The sequence below is a fragment of the Pseudopipra pipra genome, chromosome 6 (genome assembly GCF_036250125.1).
Source record: "Pseudopipra pipra isolate bDixPip1 chromosome 6, bDixPip1.hap1, whole genome shotgun sequence".
NCBI lineage: Eukaryota > Metazoa > Chordata > Aves > Passeriformes > Pipridae > Pseudopipra > Pseudopipra pipra.
This window is the reverse complement of record NC_087554.1, coordinates 15,294,676-15,315,648: the sequence shown is the minus strand read 5'-3', so window position 1 is coordinate 15,315,648 and position 20,973 is coordinate 15,294,676. Positions and strand designations below refer to the sequence as shown.

The 20,973-nt window shown below is 40.6% G+C and overlaps 1 protein-coding gene across 1 annotated transcript; it reads left to right on the top strand.

The window, feature by feature from the left end:
• Nucleotides 1–1,067: 1,067 nt before the first annotated feature.
• Nucleotides 1,068–20,959, top strand: SPTY2D1 (SPT2 chromatin protein domain containing 1). Its single transcript, XM_064657496.1, has 6 exons — nucleotides 1,068–1,218; nucleotides 10,854–10,968; nucleotides 12,366–13,961; nucleotides 15,218–15,374; nucleotides 16,016–16,093; nucleotides 17,363–20,959. The coding sequence occupies exons 1-6, from the start codon at nucleotides 1,159–1,161 to the stop codon at nucleotides 17,457–17,459; spliced, it is 2,103 nt and encodes a 700-aa protein (XP_064513566.1). The 5' UTR covers nucleotides 1,068–1,158; the 3' UTR covers nucleotides 17,460–20,959.
• Nucleotides 20,960–20,973: the final 14 nt, after the last annotated feature.

The following is a 20,973-nucleotide window of genomic DNA, read 5'->3' as shown; positions in this document are numbered from 1 at the left end:
ATATTTGAACACACATACACACACAGAGTGTTTTGTTTGGCCACTCTGAGAGTCAGCATTGCTCCTGGGAGCCCTGTTTATCAGGCAGTATTCCTGCAGCTGGAGGCACACTGCTGATGTAACTGTGACACCCCTAGAAGCCAAGCACTGATTTTCAAGACTCGATAAACCAAGAGAGATCACGGAGGAAACTTAATCCATATTCCTCCTTTGTTACAGGATTTCTGCCTGGCCTGCGTCCCCTCAGGGCCAAGCTGGTGGCTGAAGCTGACTGCTGGGAATGGGGGCAAGTGCCAGGGTGCAGTTGGAGCCACTGGCCATTGCCCCAAAAGGCTTTTTTGCTTCAAAACACCCCAATCCTGACCACCACTGAAAAACCAAGAGTAGCTATTGAAAAAAAATAATAGAAAAAAGTGGGATACATCCCCATGCCAAGGTCAGGGATAATATTTATAGAATCACAGAATGGGTGGGGCTGAAAGGGACCTTAAAGATCATCTAGTTCCAACCCCCCTGACATGGGCAGGGACACTTTTCACTAGACCAGGTTGCTCAGAGCCCTATCCAAGCAGGCCTTGAACACCTGCAAGGATGGAGCATGCACAACTTCTCTGGGCAATCAGTTCCAGTGCCTCACCACCCTCACAGTAAAGTATTTTTTTTCCTAATATCTGATCTAAACCTGCTCACTTTCAGTTTGAAGCCATTCCCCTTTGTTCTGTCACTACGTGCCCTTGCAAACAGCCTCTCTCCGAGGCGTTTCAGCGGGCGAAGCCGGAGAGTGCGAAGGGACAGACCGCGGCATCATCAGCCCCGCATGGGCGGCAGCTGCGTGCGGGGGGCGGCGGGCAGGGCGGGCAGGGCGGGCAGGGCACGGCGGGGCCGGCCCCGGTGGGCTCATAAGGCCGCCCCGCCGCATCCCCGGGCCCCGGCATCCCGCGGGGCTCCCGTGAGGAATCGTCTCCGTTCCCCTCCTCCTCTCCCAGCCCCGTTTCCCGTGGCGAGGCGCCGCCACAGGGGAAGTGACGCCGGCGCCAGGCGAGGTTACATAAAGGGTAGGGCAGCAGCGGGCGGAAGCGAGCGGGGCCGAGCGGGCGGCGGGCGGTGAGCGCTGGGAGCGGGGCGGCTGCCGCAGCCCCCCGGTTATCCGGCCCGGCCATGGATTTCCGCAATATTCTCGTGATGGCCTCGGAGCAGCAGGGGCTGAACGCGGTGCCGGTGAGCTGCGGGGCGGCCGCGGCTGGCGGGGGCAGCGCGGGGCCGGGGCGCGGTGTTGGTCGCAGCCCGTGGGGGGGCGGCGGCGGCGGGTCCCGCACCGCCCGGTCCCGCCGGGATGCGGGTCCCCTGCCCGCCTCGGCCCCCGCCTGGGCAGAGCCGGTGTGGGGCCCGGCCGGGCCTGTCGCCTCGCCGGCCGGGGGCTCTCGCTCGTGGGGGCTGGAGAAGTCTGTGCGGGGAGGGGGCGAGCGGGGCCCCTTCAGTCAACAGGTCCCGGCACGGCCGGGCTCGGAGGGGGCAGCCGGGGCTGGCGCCTGCTGGCCGCGGGAAGTGCCGAGATGCCGAGAGCGAAGCGCTGCTGCGGGGGAAGCCTGTGGCTAAAAGTCGGATAAGTCCTTTTGTTTGCTCTGGAAGCAGAAGTCTGCCACGTCTCAAGTGCGGGTCGGAGACAAAGTGACAAGTTTCGGGTGGATGTGCTGCGTTGTGTGACGTCTTTCTTTAGGAAGAAATTTTTTACCGAGAGAGTAATCAGGCATTGGAATGGGCTGCTCAGGGAGGTAATGGATTCACCGTCCCTGGAAGGTTTTTAAGATGAGACTGGATGTGGCACTTAGTGCCATGGTCTAGTTACCACGGCGGTGTTGGATCAAGGATTGGACTTGATCTCTGAGGTCTTTTCCAACCCAGTTGATTCTATCCATTGCGAAGGAATAACCTGTAACAACGCTGTGGGGGATGATTGGCAGAGGGCATTTGGTATATTGCTTATATTCTGAGATCTGTACTTCAGCGGTTTGCATTCTAGTTCAAGATATCAGTAATATGTGGATTTTGTGTGAAATAACCCACTTGCATGGCTGGATAAAATTTGGCAGTAGGAAGGGCCTGTGGCCTTTTCATATATTAATATCCTGGGGTTTATTCCTCTGTCAGGACCCAAATTATAAGTCATGCGTGCTTATTTGGATAAAAAATATTTTCTCTTTGGTAGCCACCAGCTAGGGAAACATTTTTTCTGTTTATTCTTTAACAGAGTGCCAGAGTTCTAGGTTTCTATGATTAGCTCATTTAAACCAGTGTAGATGAGAGGGGTAGTTGTTTTTAGCATAAACAGTGGGAAAAGCAGAAAAAATTATACTCATTAGTTCTGACACCACTAAAATGGAAACACTGTAGAATTCAGAGTATCTCAGTCTATCTGTATCACTAATAGAACTTTGGTAATGCTTGCTAATATTGTGGTCAGTTGATAATATGTACCAGCCATATGGTAGATATGTGTAGTTAATTAGATTCCATTGTGTCTTTAAAATCTTATAAAATATACTTTTTTAAATTTAAGCACATTTAGTTTGTCTCTGACTCTACTTAGACATCTGGTTTATAACATAAATGTTAAAATATCAAATATAGAAATACTCTAAGATATTTCAATGCCTATTTTATTAGTCTTAAAACAAGCTGTTCCACTAAATTGTCACTGGGTTACTGTAATTCTTACTTCAGATGTTTAAAGCTTCTCATTACATTCTTAGTTTTCTCATGCAGTTTTAATGTACTGTGCCACGATTTTTTTTACCACAATACTTATAACTCATGATGATGAATTGATAAAATATCTGCCATGTTCTCCATTGTGGATGTGGTGGTGGAGGGACGCAATCCTACTTGTTGTGCAATGGATGAGGGTTTAGTTACTCTTTTTAGAAAGGCAGCATTAGGATTTGCTAATTCCTAATTAACTCATGTAGTGAGAGTGCTGTTGAATCCATAGCTGAAGCAGTTTGTTTAGCACATTAGTGGTGCAGGTTTTAACTCTAAAGTTGGCCCTAGCCTCCGAGCAAAAGCAGATCTGTACTTGGTACAGCTTGAGGTTATCTGCAGCTGCTTGGCTTTAAAAGAGAGCCTATGGAGTTTTATGATCTTTGGACATCCGAGTAACTCCACTACATTAAAGCTAGTATATTAAATGTATTTGTGCACGAAGAATATAATTAATTGAAAATATTTTTGTTAAAAACACCGTATAGACAAATTACAAAATTTACTGGTATGTAAAGCTACTAGGTTTCCAGAAATGTTAGTTCCTGCATTAATGAGCATATCCCCTGAATTTCCCTCTGAGAAGTTTATTTTAAACTTTACAGTGCACTGAATTAAATATTCCATGTCCATTGTAATGAAAAGTAGTGACATGCACAAGTAATAAATATTAAACTCTATATATGCATTATACAAGTAGTGTGTAGTTCAAAGTGGAAACTATATAAAAACTCTAAGAAACAATATGGCCTTGTATTGTAAAAGGGGGACCTGGATAAAGCAGATATTACATCATGTCCCTGTAAAAACAAATCTGCTTGTTCATCTTCCTATGGAAATCCAGATTGAAAAGGAACATTGCTGAAATCAGCCTTTTAGTGCCCTATTAGTTGCATCAGGTTTTGTTGCTAAATAAAACAGTACATATATGAACTAGTGTCTAAGCTATTAATGATGTACTGCTAATAATCTTCCTAGCAGTTGCTGAGTAGAGCCCCAGTTTTTATCACCTAATATTCCATAGGGACTTTGCTGTTGTATCTTGTTACATATGTTCATGTTAGCAGTTCATTAGATTTTCAACATGATCTTGCTTTGACTAGACATGATAAAAGCTATGAGATTTCATGTTGATTTTAGTAAGAGTTAAATACATTGTCATTTTTTTCGGTGAAATTGATATACTGTTATGCCACGAATTTTAAATGACGTTATGGATGTGGTGAAGCACTTCCAGATATTTTTATCATACGTATTCTTTAACATACAGAATTTTATTGCAGTTTTAAAAAAAAAATCTGAGCACAGTTGAAACCTTTTATTTCACCTAGTGTTTGTTGTCATTAATAATTTATTAGGAATTATCTCAAATTGCTCCCAATTCCTTTTAACTGAGGACAAATCTTTGGTGTTCAGAATTGACACATCAAATCTGATACAGAATATCATTTAACCACAAAGAGGTGACCCAAAACGGGAACATCTTGTCATCCACGTCAGCACTTGCTGAGGTCTCAGTTTTAGTCAGACTGATACCTAGTGTCACAAAACAGCCCCCAGTGAAGCTGACAGATACAGGTGGCTATGAGAAACAAAGTATTTATGAAGTGAAACACTAGCAGAATCCCAGAGTTTGTTCAGAGAAGGACCTTGGGCTAGAGAGCCTGACCGTCAGATTCTACTCTACAAACTATTGAACGCTTGCCCATAGGCAAAAGAAGCCCTGCAAGAGAAATAGTGGGGAATGGCTGTGAAATACAGGCTGTTGTAGGATCAGACTCCTATTGATCAGTGTGTGTGCATTTATTATGTGCTGAAACTTGCCTCAAAACAGGGCCTGAAATGCTTTGCATTATATCAGCTTCCATGTGTGAGCTGCAAGACACACAGTGTGAGATGTTGGCAGGGGTGAGGAGGGCTTTTACTCTCAACTTGACTGACCTGACAGTTAAGTTCCAGACTGTCACAATTTAAATGCTTGCAAATGCTGACTAGAATGTGTAAAACTTTCAACTTTTTCTATTTCTGGTCTCTTTTTTTGCAAAAGCAGATGAAAGTGGGGGCTAACATATGACTACAGAAAGGAAAGCATAAAGTATCTGTTTAATTTTTTTTCTGTGAGAAGCAACATTTAATAGAAGAAATTTCTGCCTTTTTTCCGGCTAATGGTTCAGCTTGGATGTTGTGGCAGCACTTGCAAAAATCTTAAGAAATTATTTTTGCTTTTTTAGGAATAAAATGTACGACCCGGTTAAATTGGGTTTGGGAGAGGAGAGCAGTGTGAGCTGATAGTTAAAATACTCTTATCAGAAAAACCTTTCTCTTGGTAGAGATTGTTGGAAGATGAAGGGAAACAAATTTAAGCATGCTCATTATCTACCATTTAGTTTGTCATTACTAGATATTGAAAGCAGTAGTTGAGAAATCATTGTGTGCACATGTTCTAAGGCTGCAGAGGGAGCTGCTGGGAACCCAGTGGTGAGACTGGAGCAGAGGCCTTGGAAATACCAGTCCAGGATGATAGCAGAGGCCCCTGGGCAGTTAACACCAATGGCCACTTACAATTTGGAAAGCAGCCTTTTGAGGAACTGGTATTAGGGCATTGTGAAAAGAGTGACACAAACAAGGATGTATATGGTAATGAACCATTACTGATGTTACCAGAAAGTTATACTCTGCAGAATATTTAGAGGGAAACAGACTTCCCATTGGAGAAGGCTACATGTCTTGGTGAATGGTAAGGAAGAAGAGGAAAAGTGTTGTAATATCACACAGGGGCCACAACGTGCTACTGAAAAAGAAGCACACCAAAAAATCTCCAGCCTGTGAGAGCCTCTGCAAGCTGCCCATACTGAATAGCACAAGTAGAATTGTCTTTACATTGTGTGTGCAAGCCCACAGCAATAATTATTTGCACAGGTGCTCTACTTAAGAACTAGGTTTGGCAGAATTGATCAGTCCTATCTCGCTACCTGTGTAAATGCTGATCACTGTTAAAGGCAATACTACTGCTGTTGCTTCTGTCTGGGGCTGGTATTTGGTTTAGGCCTTTTGGGGCTTCATTTGGATGCCACAAAGTCTACAATTATTTTATAAATTCTGTTTTACAGTCCAAGATCTGGCACTTGAGTGCTGACATGGAAGTAGCTGCAACTGTATCAGGATCATGTGCCATGTTTTGAAGGAAGTCAGTGACTTCAGAGCAAATAATCCATGTTTACAACTCGACTAGTGCAGTGTTCTGGGAACAGCTTGACCTGCTCTCTCCTAAAGGCATTCCTATTACTCTGTTGATTTAACCAACCTAGCAATAGTTATAAAAAGCCAGAGTAGTGCTGCTGCTTCTTAGATGATGAAGTGACATGCCCTGACCTATTTTGTCTGGTTTACCTGGAATCTGGTGCATGTTCATGCAAACACTTTATCGATGTTTGTGGAACATGTGCATGGTTCAGTGCTTTTAAAAAGACTACTTAAGCAGGTCATTTTATTTCTAAATGAAAGTGAATGAAACTTGTGTCAACAATAGTAGTGATTCACTGTACAGAAAATGGGTATTAATTTATGAATTGTTTAGCTGTGTGGCCAGTTGCTGGTCAATACCAAGAAATGCTAGTGATAGGAAGACTTAAATCTGAATTTTGCATGATCTGCCATGTTAGTGGCAGTCAGAAAACAGCTTGTCTGTCAAGCTGCTTTACAAACCTGCTCCTGGATACGACTGTTGGTCATAGTACAGCAAAACAAAGCCTGAAAACTGCTTCCCCATCACTTTAATTCTTTATAAGGTTTTCTAACAGAATAGATCAATCTACATTTGTCCCTGCTGTTTAGCAGTTTTCAAAGGTGCTCCTTAGGCATAAAACTCTTTCAGAATCACACAATCCTTTAGGTTGGAAAAGACCCTTAAGATAGAGTCCAGCTGTATCCTCAGTCTTGAAAATTCTCAGTTTTTAAAAACTCTGTAGAAATTGAATAATTAAACCAAGCTTTGCCAAATTAGGTTGCCAATGGCAAAACATGACATATTTGACTTCGTAAGAAAATTAGTAAATGATAATACTAATTATTATTATAATAAGATGAGTATAATATTATATATCATTATACTGCAGTGAGTATACTACAAAACACCAAATACTGTTTCTAAGGTTCTAATTTGCTTCAACCTTTTTCTGAAAGGATTTTGACTAATAATGAGTGGATTTCTCTCTCTTTTCCAATTCAGGTGGAGTAAGCCAGATTAGTTGGGGACACTGAGTCATGGGCCACATCTGAGCAAAAACTGAGAGGCAATACTGCATCACGGTTCAGGTTTCCTGAACAGTCAGATCTCGGAATGCTTTTGGTGCAAACAACAAAGTCAGTTCTCAGATTGTAAACTTCCTTACACAGAGGTGAAGCTCAGTAAATGAGCGTGACTATAGTAGGTTTTCAGTGTGATGAGGCAACATTGCAGGTTTTACTACTGCAGTGTGTGTGGATGGTGCATCTTTGTAATTCTGTTCTAGTCATTTCAGAAATTTCTCGAGGCTACTACAAGTAGCTGGTATTGTAGCTGCCTTTCTTGGAGTCAATTTTGGCTGCAGTTCGGGGATGAGCCTCTGAACCTTGCTTCTTAGTGCATGTATATTCAAGATAACGTATGGATTTGCATGTTAGTAATTAAAGTAATCCAAGGATCTATTAATATGCTGCAGATCAATTAATCAGAAATTTGAATGAAGGCTTCAGTTAGGTGATATTGGAATTTTTAGAGAGTTATGCCACTAGCCCGCCTTATTATTGCTTCTAAAAGATTTGGATGTAAGTTTCTTTGCCAGATATTATAATTTAATTATTTTATTTAAGTTCTGTAAGGCTACATGAGGATAGGATGATCATGTGCATAAATATATGGAAATGCTGACTTGTGTGGCTCTTCAGTGATACTGTTTTTTCACAGCTCTTTCTTTTGGTGAGGATCCTAATGTCTCATGTGGGAGATCTTGGTTTAGATTTTAATCTATTGTCTTACTACTAAAATAAAAAAAACCTCCCAAACCTCAGTTTTGGGTTTGGGTTTCTTTTGTTCCTAAATGCACTTTGCTTTCCAGCTGCTTCTGGGTTTAACTGGTTTCTATTGTATTTATATTTGCAACTGTCTCGGTCTTATTGCTTTGGGGTTTTTTCTGTAGTCTGTGGGAAGAAGTTAAAAAAAAGTCTTTGGGGTTTTTTTCCATTTTAAGCAGATTCTGGTACATTTGTGAAAGGCAGTGTTTGAACAGGCATAGCACATTGGGGCAAGTGTTTGTTATAATAGATCCCAGTAAGAAAGGCACTTGATCTCTTAAGATGTTGATTAAAATTTATTGGATTTAACAGGGGAAGCAAAAAAGGGGGTAGCATAGATAACTTGTCATCTGTTCAGTTGTGGGAATCCCAAGTTGAACAGCACTGGACAGACATCTAGGCATGGCAAGCTGTGCAAATCCTGTCCATGGTGTGAATGACCAACATTCTAGTCTTTAGAGCTTTTGCAGGATGTCCTTGGCAGTAAATGGCACAATTTATCGTTTCCTCTGCCAAGGAAAAAGGATGTTATATGAAAACATGCTGCTTCACTTCAAGATATGATATAAAATCATGGAATAGGATCTGCTAAAGGTAATCTAGTCCAACAATCCTGTAATGAGCAGGGACATCTTTAAATAGATCAGGATGGTCAGACTTCTGTCCAACCTGAACTTGAGTGTTTCCAGGGAAACATCTGCATCTGATGCGTCTGCAGCCTCTCTGGACAACCTGTGTGCCAGTGTTTCACCACTCTCATCATATACAATTTCTTACCTATATCTAGTTTGAATCTACCCTCTTTTAGTTTTAAACCATTACCCCCTGTCCTACTGCTGATGGCTCTGCTTAAGAGTGTGTCCCCATATTTCTTATACACCCCCTTTCAGTACTGAAAGGCTGCAATAAGATCTCTGTGGAGCCTTCTCTTCGCCTGGCAAATTACACCACATGCAAGTGCCATAATTGCCAGGTGTGGGCTGTGTGTGCTGTCACAATTAGTGCTGAGGTCACACACTGATCTTGGGCGATAAGTGGAGTGCAGGCCTGGACCCATTCAGGTCACCTGCTATGTGGATCAGTAACTCCTTGATATACAGTAGTCACTGTCAGCAGGAACTAAAATCAGTATTGCTGGTTTTACATCAATCTACTGATGAAGTCCATTCCAACTTTTGGAATAATTAAATTTTTTGAGTCGATTTCTTTATTTTTACTGAATTAGATAAACTGAAATGAGTGTCCACGAGCAATCTGAAAATGGAGCTGTAAGCCTGCAGTCTGGAATTGAACTGACTGGCAGCTTGAGCTGTAGTTTGCTTTTGGTTCCTGCTTGGTCAAAGGCTAAGGCTGAACTGAAATATTTTTATTCCATTACTAATGCAGCCTTTACATTCCTTATTAGTCCAGTGCATTTCACTCATTTCTGTTTCCCTTCCTGTTTTCTGGTTTCTTGTTCGTTCCTTCCAAAAGCTGAGCGAATCCCTGACACAGATGAGTAGAAAGTACCTCACTAAAAAGACCTGCAGCAATGTATTTTGAGATAAAATAATAATTTGACAGTTCAGTAAGTTCAGTGGGACTTAACAAAGTTTTAACAGTGGTTTGACAAGGTCCTATGAGTTTGATGCAAGGTTCATCTTAGTAATTACTCAATGGAAGAAACACACAAAGGAAAATAGAGTTCATATTGAGCTAGAATGATTCTCAGACTGGTGATGCAAAGAGTGAGGAGCACCTTCCTGTTGAATCACAGGGTTCAGAGCTGACTCCTTTGTTACAGAGCAATTTAAATTTAGTAGTAGAATGGCTAAGGCTTAGTAAGAGAGTAGGCCTAGAAAGTAACACTCCAAAGTAGTAAGTTAGCAACTTTGTTTGTGAGCATGGAGTGTTGTGCTGAAGAAGTGGAAACAATAATCAAAGGATTTAGTCAAGCATGTATATAATGATTTGTTACCTTGGATGCAGTAAGAGTCTGTTAAACAGTTTCTAGGGGTAAGACAACTTAAGCAGATTTATGATTAGAGTAGATGATTATTAATTGTTATCAGTATGAAGTATGAGCTTGTTTGTAACTGTACCTGGTTTGCTGTGGAAACTGTAACTGGTTTGCTGTGGAAACTGCACATAAACTTGTTTGTGTATAAAAGCTGAACTGAGAATGAGGGTCTTTGGAATCCTGACTTGGGACGTTAGTCCACAGGTTCCCGGGCCCTGAATAAAGCACCGCATAAACCGGCACTCCGTTGGTTTGTGTTTTTTTGTTACGGGCAACACCTTTGCTTTCTAAGCTCCCTTTGGAGCCTAGGTGTGGCTGGATCCAATTGTAGTCTCAGACTTGGTTAATGGTTTGTGTCTAGTGAAATTATCCATACAGTGTTTATAATAATATGGAATTAATGGATTATTAATGTTTCCTCATACTACTTCAGCATGCTCTCAGTCACCTACTGAGGAGCTGTCACGGGTAAGGGATCCCTCTGCCTTGGGTAAGGAAGGGTCTCTTAGTTTCAGGTAAGGAATCTCTAACCTTGAAAGGCGTCCCTGCTCAGGAGGTGTCACCTGCCGTGCAGTTCAGCTGCAGTTCAGGCAGAGCTCAAATTGGGGCCCATCCTGATGGTAATATTTAGAGGGTGAGGTAGTTGGCTGCTGGTCAACAGTATAGACAAGATAGATGTCTTCATTTTTAGTGCTTGTATCTTGTTCAATACTTCGGTTATCTTGCTCTTCTGGGTTTTGAAACCACCTTTCAAAATATGTTTCAAGATACCTCTAGTCCCTTGTAGGGGAGCCAGGGACTTTCTAGCTTGAAGGTTTTCCCCAATGACTTGAGGCCTGTTGTTCCTTAGTCAGCCTGAAACAAAGTACATCTAGGAGTCAAGTGTATCCAACAACTCTCAGCTTCAGTGGGAATTTGTTGTTTGCATATTCTGGACCACTTCTATGCTTAAAGTCAAATACATGACTATTATGCAACTCCTCAATTTGAAAAACTGATTTTTACATTTCTTAACTCTTCTGACCTATTTCTTTGTTCTTTGCAGAAAAGGTACAGTTTGGCCGTTGGTCCTCCCAAAAAAGTTCCAAAAGTCAAGGGTGTAGAGTCTGCAGCGGTGCAAGCATTTCTCAGACGGCAAGAAGAAGAAAAAAGAAAAAAAGGTAAAAGTCCAAAATATTTCCTATAGTAGACTTTTGTTGATTCATTGAGATTTGCCCCCTTATTCAAAGCTTTTGCAAATATGGCTACATGTCTGTTTCTGGAATTTATGCACGGAAATTCCTGGGGCTTAGGGAAAGCCAGGACTGAGTAAGTAGTCTTACTTAGAACTACTGAGAAGTAGTTAAGGTAAGAGCAAGAAGCCATCTGGACTTTGGTAACTTAAGTTTGAAAAGCTTCATCTGTGTGAAAATTGGAAAGAGTTGCTGTTGTTGTGTATTAACTTAGTGTATCAATACAGTCTGAATTTTAAATGTATATGTCAGAGGCTTTGTTTGAGCCACAATTTTCCCACTGTATTATATTTCCTTTAAATAGTCTGTAGAATGAACTAATATTGCATTGCTTCTGATGTTTTATTAAATCTGATGGACTGGATGGCCCGGGGTGTTCCTCCTCTCCTGGGCCAGTTGTGAGTCTGCTCCTTATTCCTGCTGTCAGGTGCACCCAGAAGCAAGATTGAGCATGAATTCCATATAGGAATGCTTGCGTCCTCATGCTACACAGTCACAGCCCTTGACAGTGAAATAATATAGACAAGGAATGGTACCTTTACAAGCACCCAAACAATGAGTAGCCCAGTCCATTTTCTAGGAATTTATGCTTTTCCTGAATCTTTCTGATATTTAGCCCCCACACCCTTGGTCTCTCCGTATTTGGTGTTCAGATCTCTTACCTCTTCACCAGCTAGTTAAGCCTGAATTTTGTCAGTGGGCCACACACAGACATAAAACAGCATACTCATGCAGAAAATAGCTAAAAACTGTTCAGTAAGAGTATAAGACAGACTGTGGAGATAGTCTCTTATCAGACATGTGTAGTGACCAGATGCTTGCTTATCTGTGGTTGACTGCTTCTGTATCAACCCTGCATGCTTCTACACACACACTTGTTGTATTTCCCTATTCTTATCCCCCCAATACTCTTTTATTCCCTCATTTTCCTCATCTTCCCTTAGACATCTGATAGTAAAGTCTCAAAATTCTCTTTCTCAGTCTAAGAACTCCCTCTACTACCCAGAGATCCCATAACTCCTTCTGTACCTTCTCGCGCAGTACTTCTCTGTAGTTTTCGTGGCATTCTGGAGAGCTGCTTCCCTTGAATGGCCTTAGTGGGTTTTGCCATAACAGCATTTGTTTTAATTGCTTGCCTTTGTTGGAGTAGCTTATACAGGTGGGTTAGCCTGCCCTGTTGGCAGACCTCTGGTCATTTTCTGTTCTATTTTGGATACCTGTGAGCCAGGTATCTTTAAACTACTGTCCTGAATGGCTTATCAGTTTGGAAGAAATTGAAGTAAAAAGTAGTACTTTTGCCTAACTTTCTCCTGGTTTTCATACAGCACTGGAAGAAAGAAGAAAGAAAGAGCAACTCTTGGCAAGGCGTATTGAACTGAAACATGACAGAAAGGCAAGAGCTATGGCCTCACGAACAAAGGATAATTTTTATGGCTATAATGGCATTCCTGTTGAAGAGAAGCCTAAAAAGAGGAGGACGAGTGAGAATGTTGCTCAGGCCCCAGAGGCTGAGTATGCAACAGAAGATGAAACTGAGCAACTTGAGTACAGCCAGACTGAATCTGAACATGAGCAAGAAGAATATGAAGAGAAACCATCCAAAGTTGCAGTGAAACCAAAGGCACCTCCCAAAAGTGCACCACCACCTCTGAACTTTACAGAGCTCTTGAGGCTTGCTGAAAAGAAACAATATGAACCAGTGGAAATAAAACCAGTGAAAAAGGTAGAAGAGAGACCCAGAACAGCAGAAGAATTGAGAGAGAGGGAATATTTGGGACGCAAAAACAAAAAAGTAGAAATGCATAGGAAAGATGAGAAGGAGATTAAGACTACAGGGATATCCAGCTCTTCAAAAAAAATGTCTTCTCAAAAAACATCTGTAAATGCAAAACTTAATAAAAGCTCAGTAGATAAACATTCCACATCAAAACCCAATGTGTCGCTTTCTATGGGTGGTATTGATAAGAAATCCAAAGCACCAGCATTGACTGAAAAACACTCACGGTCATCATCTTCCTCCAGATTTGATCATATGGAAAAAAGACCACAAAATGGCTCCTTAAAAAGCTCTACTGGTAGCAGTCATAGTAAATTACCTGTCAATGGTATCAGGAAGTCTGGCTCAAGTTCTCACGTGCCACCCTCAAAACCCATGGCCAATGGGGCTCAAAGGCTGCCATCTGCTAAAGAATCCAGCCTGAAAAAGCCTGCCCATGCAAAACCAGGAAATACTGCTGCCCTTCAGCATGGAATCAACTCCAATGCAAAACGATCAGGCAGCAGCTTAGGAAAAGGAGGACCTGGACATCCTGGAGGTGGTTCAGGTGCAGGACCTGGGCGATCAAGCAGCAATTCTGGCATGGGACCTGGAAGGCCGGGAAGTGGTTTAAGCTCAGGACCTGGGCGACTGGGCAGCGGCTCAGCCACAGGACCTGGAAGGCCAGGCAGCAGCTCAAGCACAGGACCTGGGCGACTGGAAGGTGGCTCAGGCGTGGGGCCCGGGAGGCCGACTGGCAGCTCAAGCACAGGACCTGGGCGACCGGGCAGCAGCTCAGGCATGGGACTTAAACGACCAGGCAGCAGCTTGGGCACCGGACCAGGAAGGCCAGGCAGCAGCACAAATGTGGGACCTGGGCGACCAGGCGGCAGCTTGGGAACAGGACCAGGAAGGCCAGGAGTCAGTCCAAGCACAGGAGCCAAGCGACCAGGCGGCAGCTTGGGAGCAGGACCAGGAAGGCCAGGCATTAGCACAAGCGCGGGACCTGGGCGACCAGGCAGTGGCTCAGGTGCAACTGTAAAACCGAAGTGTACTGTCGTGTCAGAGACCATTTCTTCTAAAAACCTAGTCACAAGACCTAGCAATGGACAGATGAATGGAATGAGACCTTTTCAAGGGCATAGACCTGTGCTTCATCCACAAGGTATACATTTGTAGAGCAGATTTTTTTCACTGTTGTGGTTTAACCCCAGGTAGCACCTAAGTAGCATGCAGCTGCTCACTTGCCCTGTCCCCCAGTGGGAGCAAAACTGGAAAAAAGGGTAAAACTTGAATGAGAACAGTTTAATAACTGAAATAAATGTAATAATATTGACAACAGTAATAATTTTAATGAAAGGGGAGTAAAATGTAGGAGAAACACATGATGCATGGTACAAATGATGTTCTGTGGTGTGGAATATCCCTTTGGCTGGTTCAGGTCAGCTGTCCTGGCCGTGCTCCCTCCTGACTTTTTGTGCACCTGCTCACTGGCAGAGCATGGGAAACTGAAGAGTCCTTGACTGAGAAAAAGCACTATTAAGCAGCTACTAAATCATCAGTCTGCTATTAACCTTTTTCATATTCAAAACAAAGCACTGTACTGCTACCAAGGAAGAAAATTAACTCTATCCCAGCCAAAATAAGGACATTCATTTAGTTATTGTTTTGTATGTTTTATGCATGTCTGAGTTGAGGTCACTAAGAGACTTTTGACTATTTATAGATGCAGTTAGGGAGACTTGGAGAAAATACCACATTTGCCTTTTAAAGATTGCTTTTAACAGTAGAATGTTTTTTCTGCTTTGCAACTTTTTATTTTTGCCTGTGCTCATAACTCTTGAAAGACAGGTGGTGTGAAGTATTACATGAAAGGAAACTAAGCAGCCTGTGATGGATGTCGGTATATGAATGCTGTTAGAAGTAAAAGAATTCACTTCTAGCATCACTTAATAATACTTAGTCTATAATATTTCACAGTGTCATAAATAACAGATGCTTGAAGGGGTACATGAAAAATCAGTCAGGCTCTCTGTGGTTTTACATTTCAGTGTTTTGGCAAGTTCATCTTATCAGTAACAAGCAGTTCTAAAAATTTATTTCTGGTCAGGAACAAGCAGAGTGGAGTATAGTGAATACATGCCTAGAAAACCCCAAACAAAGAAGACATCTGCTGGGTGGTTTCCTCAGGATGCTGTTGGTGATACTGATATGTAATCTTCTCTAGCACAACTTAGAGGAAGTCTTTCCTTTTACTGAGTTTCTGAGAATTGCTAGTTAACTGGAGGCAGAAGTTTTCTACCTTGAAGCCCAAAGCTGTAAAATGGCTGTGCCCAAGGTATAGCAAGGAGAAGTCCTGTTAAATTAATGTAATGTTCATGTTATTAATGATTTTTTTTTTTCTGCTCTCCTGTCATTTAGGTCTTGGAAGACCACCAATTAGTTACAAGAGGCAAATAGAAGATGATGATGATGATGAGTATGACTCTGAAATGGATGACTTCATTGAAGATGAAGGGGAACCCCAAGAAGAAATATCAAAACATATTCGGGAAATATTTGGCTATGACCGGAAAAGGTAAGAAAAATGACAATTCTAAGATACTGCAGAACAAGCAGTAGAACAATGGAAATTAATGTAGTTCTACAAATAAAAATGTTTTAGAAATAGGGGAAGTGCAGGTATCCAGAAATTGTATCGCATTGAAGAAATTTAACAAGCATTACTGCTGCTTATTGCGGAAGATACCTTGAATTTTCACACTGCCTCCAATGCTCTTCTAGGGAGCAATAAAATTTGACTAGGACATCACTGGAAAACAGCACAGCTTCATTGTCTCACTTGGATAATTCATAGCAACTCTTTATTACTGGATGTTAAAATGCCTTCTGTAGCAGTCTGCAGTACTTCAGAATTCTTTAGATGTAAGTGCCCAAGTATGAACTGCTAAATGCAATAGTGTCACCTGCTCTGTGAGAGGATCTAACTTGGTATGCTTAGGAACTGCTGGAAAGTGAAGGCTCTTAGCTGGCTTATTTAAATACTTCCTTCTTGTATGACAATAAGTGTAAGAAAACAGGCATTTTCAAGGCTTGTAACTTACGTTCTTTTAAAACCTTGAAATCTGCGGGCAAGTTCTTTCTGAGAAGGGGTGTGAATTCATTAACTGTACACTGTGATGTTTTTTAGTGTTCTGAAAACTAATATTTAACTTCCAGGTACAAAGATGAAAGTGACTATGCCTTACGTTATATGGAGAGCAGCTGGAGAGAGCAACAGAAAGAAGAAGCTAGGAGGTATGCATGGATTTAAACTTGGATAGAAATTGGGAAGTTTATTGCTTAATATTTTCATATTGGTTTTGACCATTGGTTTTGGCCTCTGGGCCTGCACAACTCTTATGTTATAAACTGATTTGGTTTTTAATGGCTTGTGGGATAAGATTTGTGAAAGTTATAAGAGTTTTTTATAGATATTGGAATCCACGGAGACACCAAATTCTTTTGTTCTACTGAAATTTTTATATTGTTATTCAGAAGGTGCCTTGAGCATTAGAAACTTGCATCTTTGTTAAGTTAGTCAGTGTTCTTATTCCTCCTTGCCTCTGAGGAAGAGCTGCAGCTCATGCAAATCTATAGTCTGTTAAATGGAGTTAGGGGAACTAACTGGAATTTTAAGTGATATTGCTGTTAACCAAATTCTCTGTTGAAAACCCAGAGTGAGTTTTTGCAGAGTTGAATTCCTGACTCACTTTTAACTACACATGCAGCATAAAGGCAGTGGAGTTAAGAAACTTTAGTTAAGCTCAGTTTTACCCTTTTCCATGCTCAACTGTTTTTCACTGAGTGCTTGGTTAAAAGCATTGTGCCTTTTGAAATGGAGAACTTCTAACCAAGCAAGTCCACTTAAATTATAGTTGTTCTAAGCCAAATTGAAAAAAATCATTCATCAAGCCAGTTTTATCACACAGATCCTTGTTGTGTTTGTTTCTGTCCTTAATTTGGATGACTGCAGTTTCCTGAATTCAGGGAGGTGGATAGAACATGCTGTATTTTCAGTATCTCTTCCATGGGCCTGTTCATCAGAGTCAGGTGGACTGAGGGTGGAGCTTGTAGCTACCTGTATATGGTGCCTCAAGCCAGGAAGTGCAACCAAATCTTTTACTTCTCTGCTGTTTGACAAATCCATTCACTCCCTTGCCAGTGTAAAAAGTTTAGGTGGCTCTTAGAAACTGATGAGCATCAGTCCTGCCATGACTTGTATGATGATATATTGGCAAGAATTGATGGATGTTTTTCAGTAACTGTTTTTTGGGAGGAAAAGAAGACCTTATGTATTTTTTTTATTACACAATCTTTATTTTTTAACAGAAGTTTTAAATATTTTTTCCCCTCAAAATATTTGATTCTAATCTAATGATAAAATCTTTATTTTTGTAAAGCTGTATTATTCTAAAATTATTGTTCAAACCAGTACTTTTAGGACTGCTTTTCTTGAAGAAGGGGTGAAAGTAAAACTTCATGTGTCTTGAGTAGCAGTGTAAAGGATTTAATCTTATTTGGCAGCTTGAGACTCGGTGTTCAGGAAGACCTCGAGGAACTGAGACGGGAAGAAGAAGAACTGAAACGCAAGAGACAGTCCAAGAAGCTGAGGACACGTTAACTGGCTTATGGTGTTGACTTTGTTCATGTTTCTGCTACCCTCTGCCTCCGTACATCTCTTACTCTATTTCAGTTTCCATTTGCTTGTTAGAGGGCAAAAGAATATTTAAAGGGATTAAAGTACTGAAAAGCAAGGCTTTAGTTTGACCTAAATAAGATATTTATTTTTAATACTTGCCAGGGTTGTTTTTTTATAAAGACATTAATGCACTAATGCATATTAAATGGAATAAAATTAATAGATGTTTCCATTGATTAAACCAGTTCAAAATGCCAGCAGAAATATTGACTAGCTATGCACTGACATGGAACTGTGTGGGCCACGTACCAGTAAACCAATTTTGCATTCACTTGAAAGAAAGGAATAGCGTTCTTTTTCCCTGATATTTCTTGAGAATTAGAGAAATTGCTTTATATCCTACTTGGTCTCCCAACATGAGCCTCAAAGTATTGAAATGTCATCTTCTGTACAGCAGCGGCTTGGGTGTAAATTCAGCCAAAGTTTTGTTTAAGGCAATAACGTGCTGCATATCTTCTGATTTGAGGACCCATAAAAATAATTTGAATCTCTTTATTTCTAAGTAGAAAAGGGCATGTCATTTGCAAACTGTACAGTTATGTGTATGGCCAAAAGATTGTTGGCTTTTGCTGTGTCTGGAATTCCAATGCCAGTCTAATTCAGTATGAGAAACACACACCCTGAAAACAGGAATTCTTAGTGTTTGTATGTAACTTGTGCTTTTGGGCTCGAGGCCTGTGCTTGGAAATTCTTTTCCTGCCCTGTAGATATTCACATTTGTTTAACAGCTTCTGCTGCTTTTACAAATGATGTTTTTTCTTACATTAAACATACAATGTGTTAAATTATTTAAAATGTGAAGCAGTCACTATCTAATTATCTTAAATGTTTAGAAAGCACATCAGAATTAAATTTGGTTAGAATGCATTTGCAGCTCTTCGATATTAACAACTTCATGTTAATACTTGTGATTGATTTCATCAAGCCAAAAACCTCTATTATGTATAGCAGGAGAGTTAGTTCAGTTACTTACCTTAATGCCCATATTTGCACATTATTTCTAACTATGCACTTAAAGACTGTTTCAGTAACTGAATTTGTTTACAATCAGCGCAGGGTTTGTGTAAGTCTGCAGGACTGAGAGTCTGAAGCTCAAATCTGGTGTTGCATCTACTTTGGTTTCTCCAAGTTGCCCTTCAAAGTTCACCAGTGTCACTACTCAGCTTTGCCTCAAGCCCCAGAACACCATTGATAGTATCTATCTTCAGCTGCTTCAGGCCATTATGCTTTTATGCTAGAAATACTTGGAAAAGTACAAAAAGGGCTTTGGGTGTTGGTTGGGGGGTTGAAAAAGGAAAACTTACGTTGTGGAAAAATGACAAAGGAACCTTTCCTATTGGGCCTATTCTTACCAGTGCTGCTTCTAGGGAGCAGTTCAGATAGCAACCTGTAAAGAACAGTCTTGGAAGCTGCTCAAGTTTAAACATCTGACTCTTAATGTAAGAAAAAACAGATTTGCCTTTTTAAGATGTGTTCTGTCAATGGCATAAGATTTCACTGCCTCATTAAAACACTGATGTGAGTAAGCTAATGGTATAGATTCTATAAACTAATTCAGTATTAGCTGACACAGAGCCCTGATGAAGATACCATCGTTGCTCCTCTGTAGTTTGAACTTTATTAACTAACAAAAACTGTTTCTCAGTATGTGCACTTGAGACCATGCAAGATAGTGTAACCTCACTGTCTAGAAGTGTGTTGTATTCTCTGCTGCATTGGGACCATCTAAAATTTCCTATTGGAAATATCCTGGTTTCTAGAATTACCCATTTAAGACAATGAACATTGGGACCATGACGAAGTTCTGGGTTTTTACTTTTTAATTCTTTTCAGCTGGAAAAGACTCTAGGTCTGTCAACCCAGACAGCTATATCTCTGAGCAACTTCCTACCTGGTTGGGGAAAAAAAAAGTCTCTTATGAAGCAAAAGAAATACATTAATTTGAAATTGGTTCAGTTGGGAATGAAATCTGCATTTCAGACAAATATAGGCTAAATAAAACCTGATTATTTCACCACTTTCTGATTATTTAAGCACGCAAGATCAGTTAAACTTCTTAATCTGTAAAGCACTTTGTCATTTAGATGGTGACTGGAATGTACTCTGCTAGCCTCCCTAAGACACTGTATAACTCTCTTCACACAGTGAACATTGCTTAAATTTTGTCTCTTTCATATGAAAAATGATTCAAGGACGCATTTGTAATTTTATGATCAAGAAGTACTTTCTCATAATTGGCATGGGATGCTAATAGGTTTCATATTTTGTACAAATGTTTGGCTTTTAATGTGCTTGCGTTTGTTGCATATTTGTAAATCAGCTAGGAAGGAACTAAACTTGCTTTTTAATTCCTGACCTTGTATCCAAAAACATGTTTACTGTTTGCCAGATTAATAGTATTCATCTAGTAACAGTATTTCAGTACTTGTCCGAAGTGCATCTGAATTTGAGGTTAAGAAAAACTGGAAGAATGCTTTTATTGGTTTATTGGGATCAGATGTTCAGCTAATGATTTAATTGTATTTAAGGAAATTCTGGTTTGGTTTTTAGATTTTTAATTCACTGTTTGACAATGTGCCTTTTTTACTAAATTGTGTCAAAAAAAGTATTGAATGTAGGAATATAAAAAGGTTGGTTGGTTTCCACTATCTCAGATTCTATATCCTTAAACTTGAGAGTGTGAAATGACATACGTTTCATAAAACCCTTCCAGGTCTGGCTTTGATTGCACAATTAAGGTAGCTACTTCTTTACTGCTAATGCTAAATCAAATGAAGGGCACTTTCTACTGATGACTACTTTTTGAAAATGTCTTGTATTTACACTAGAGCTGTATTTCACTTTACAGCAACGTCTTTTGGAGGCCAGGGTTTTGCATATCACAGGAAGCCTTAGTGTGCAACTCTGTGCTGTGCTTTAAAATAAAAATCTTTCAAGAAGTATATGAGATCTCTATTGAAATCTGGATTTATTTTTGTGTAAAGCCCAAAATATTGTCCAGGAAAACTAATTTTCTATTTTTTTTTTTTTTGCATTTTGTAACATGATCTAGTAGCTGATGCATATTTCTAGATATAGCATATTTCTGGAGACCAAAACATGTCAAAGTAAATAAATATATGGAGAGACTGGTGTTTAAATTGTGATGAATGTACTTCTATTTATTTTGGTGAGTGGGTGTGATGCAATATTAAAGTGTTAGTGTGTAAATAAGGGTGCTTCTAGTGTTAGCCAATGATTTATTCCTTTGGGGATATCATGTGTGCACAATGTCTTTTTACACAATGTGACAAATCAGGTTTAAAAACTGGTACATAGCTTAACTGCTTTCTGGTGCTGTCAAAGAAGTGTATACTTTTGCACACACCAAATGCATATAAGTTTTGCAGAGTATGTATACAATAAATTACAGGCATTAAACATTTTGCTGCTATTT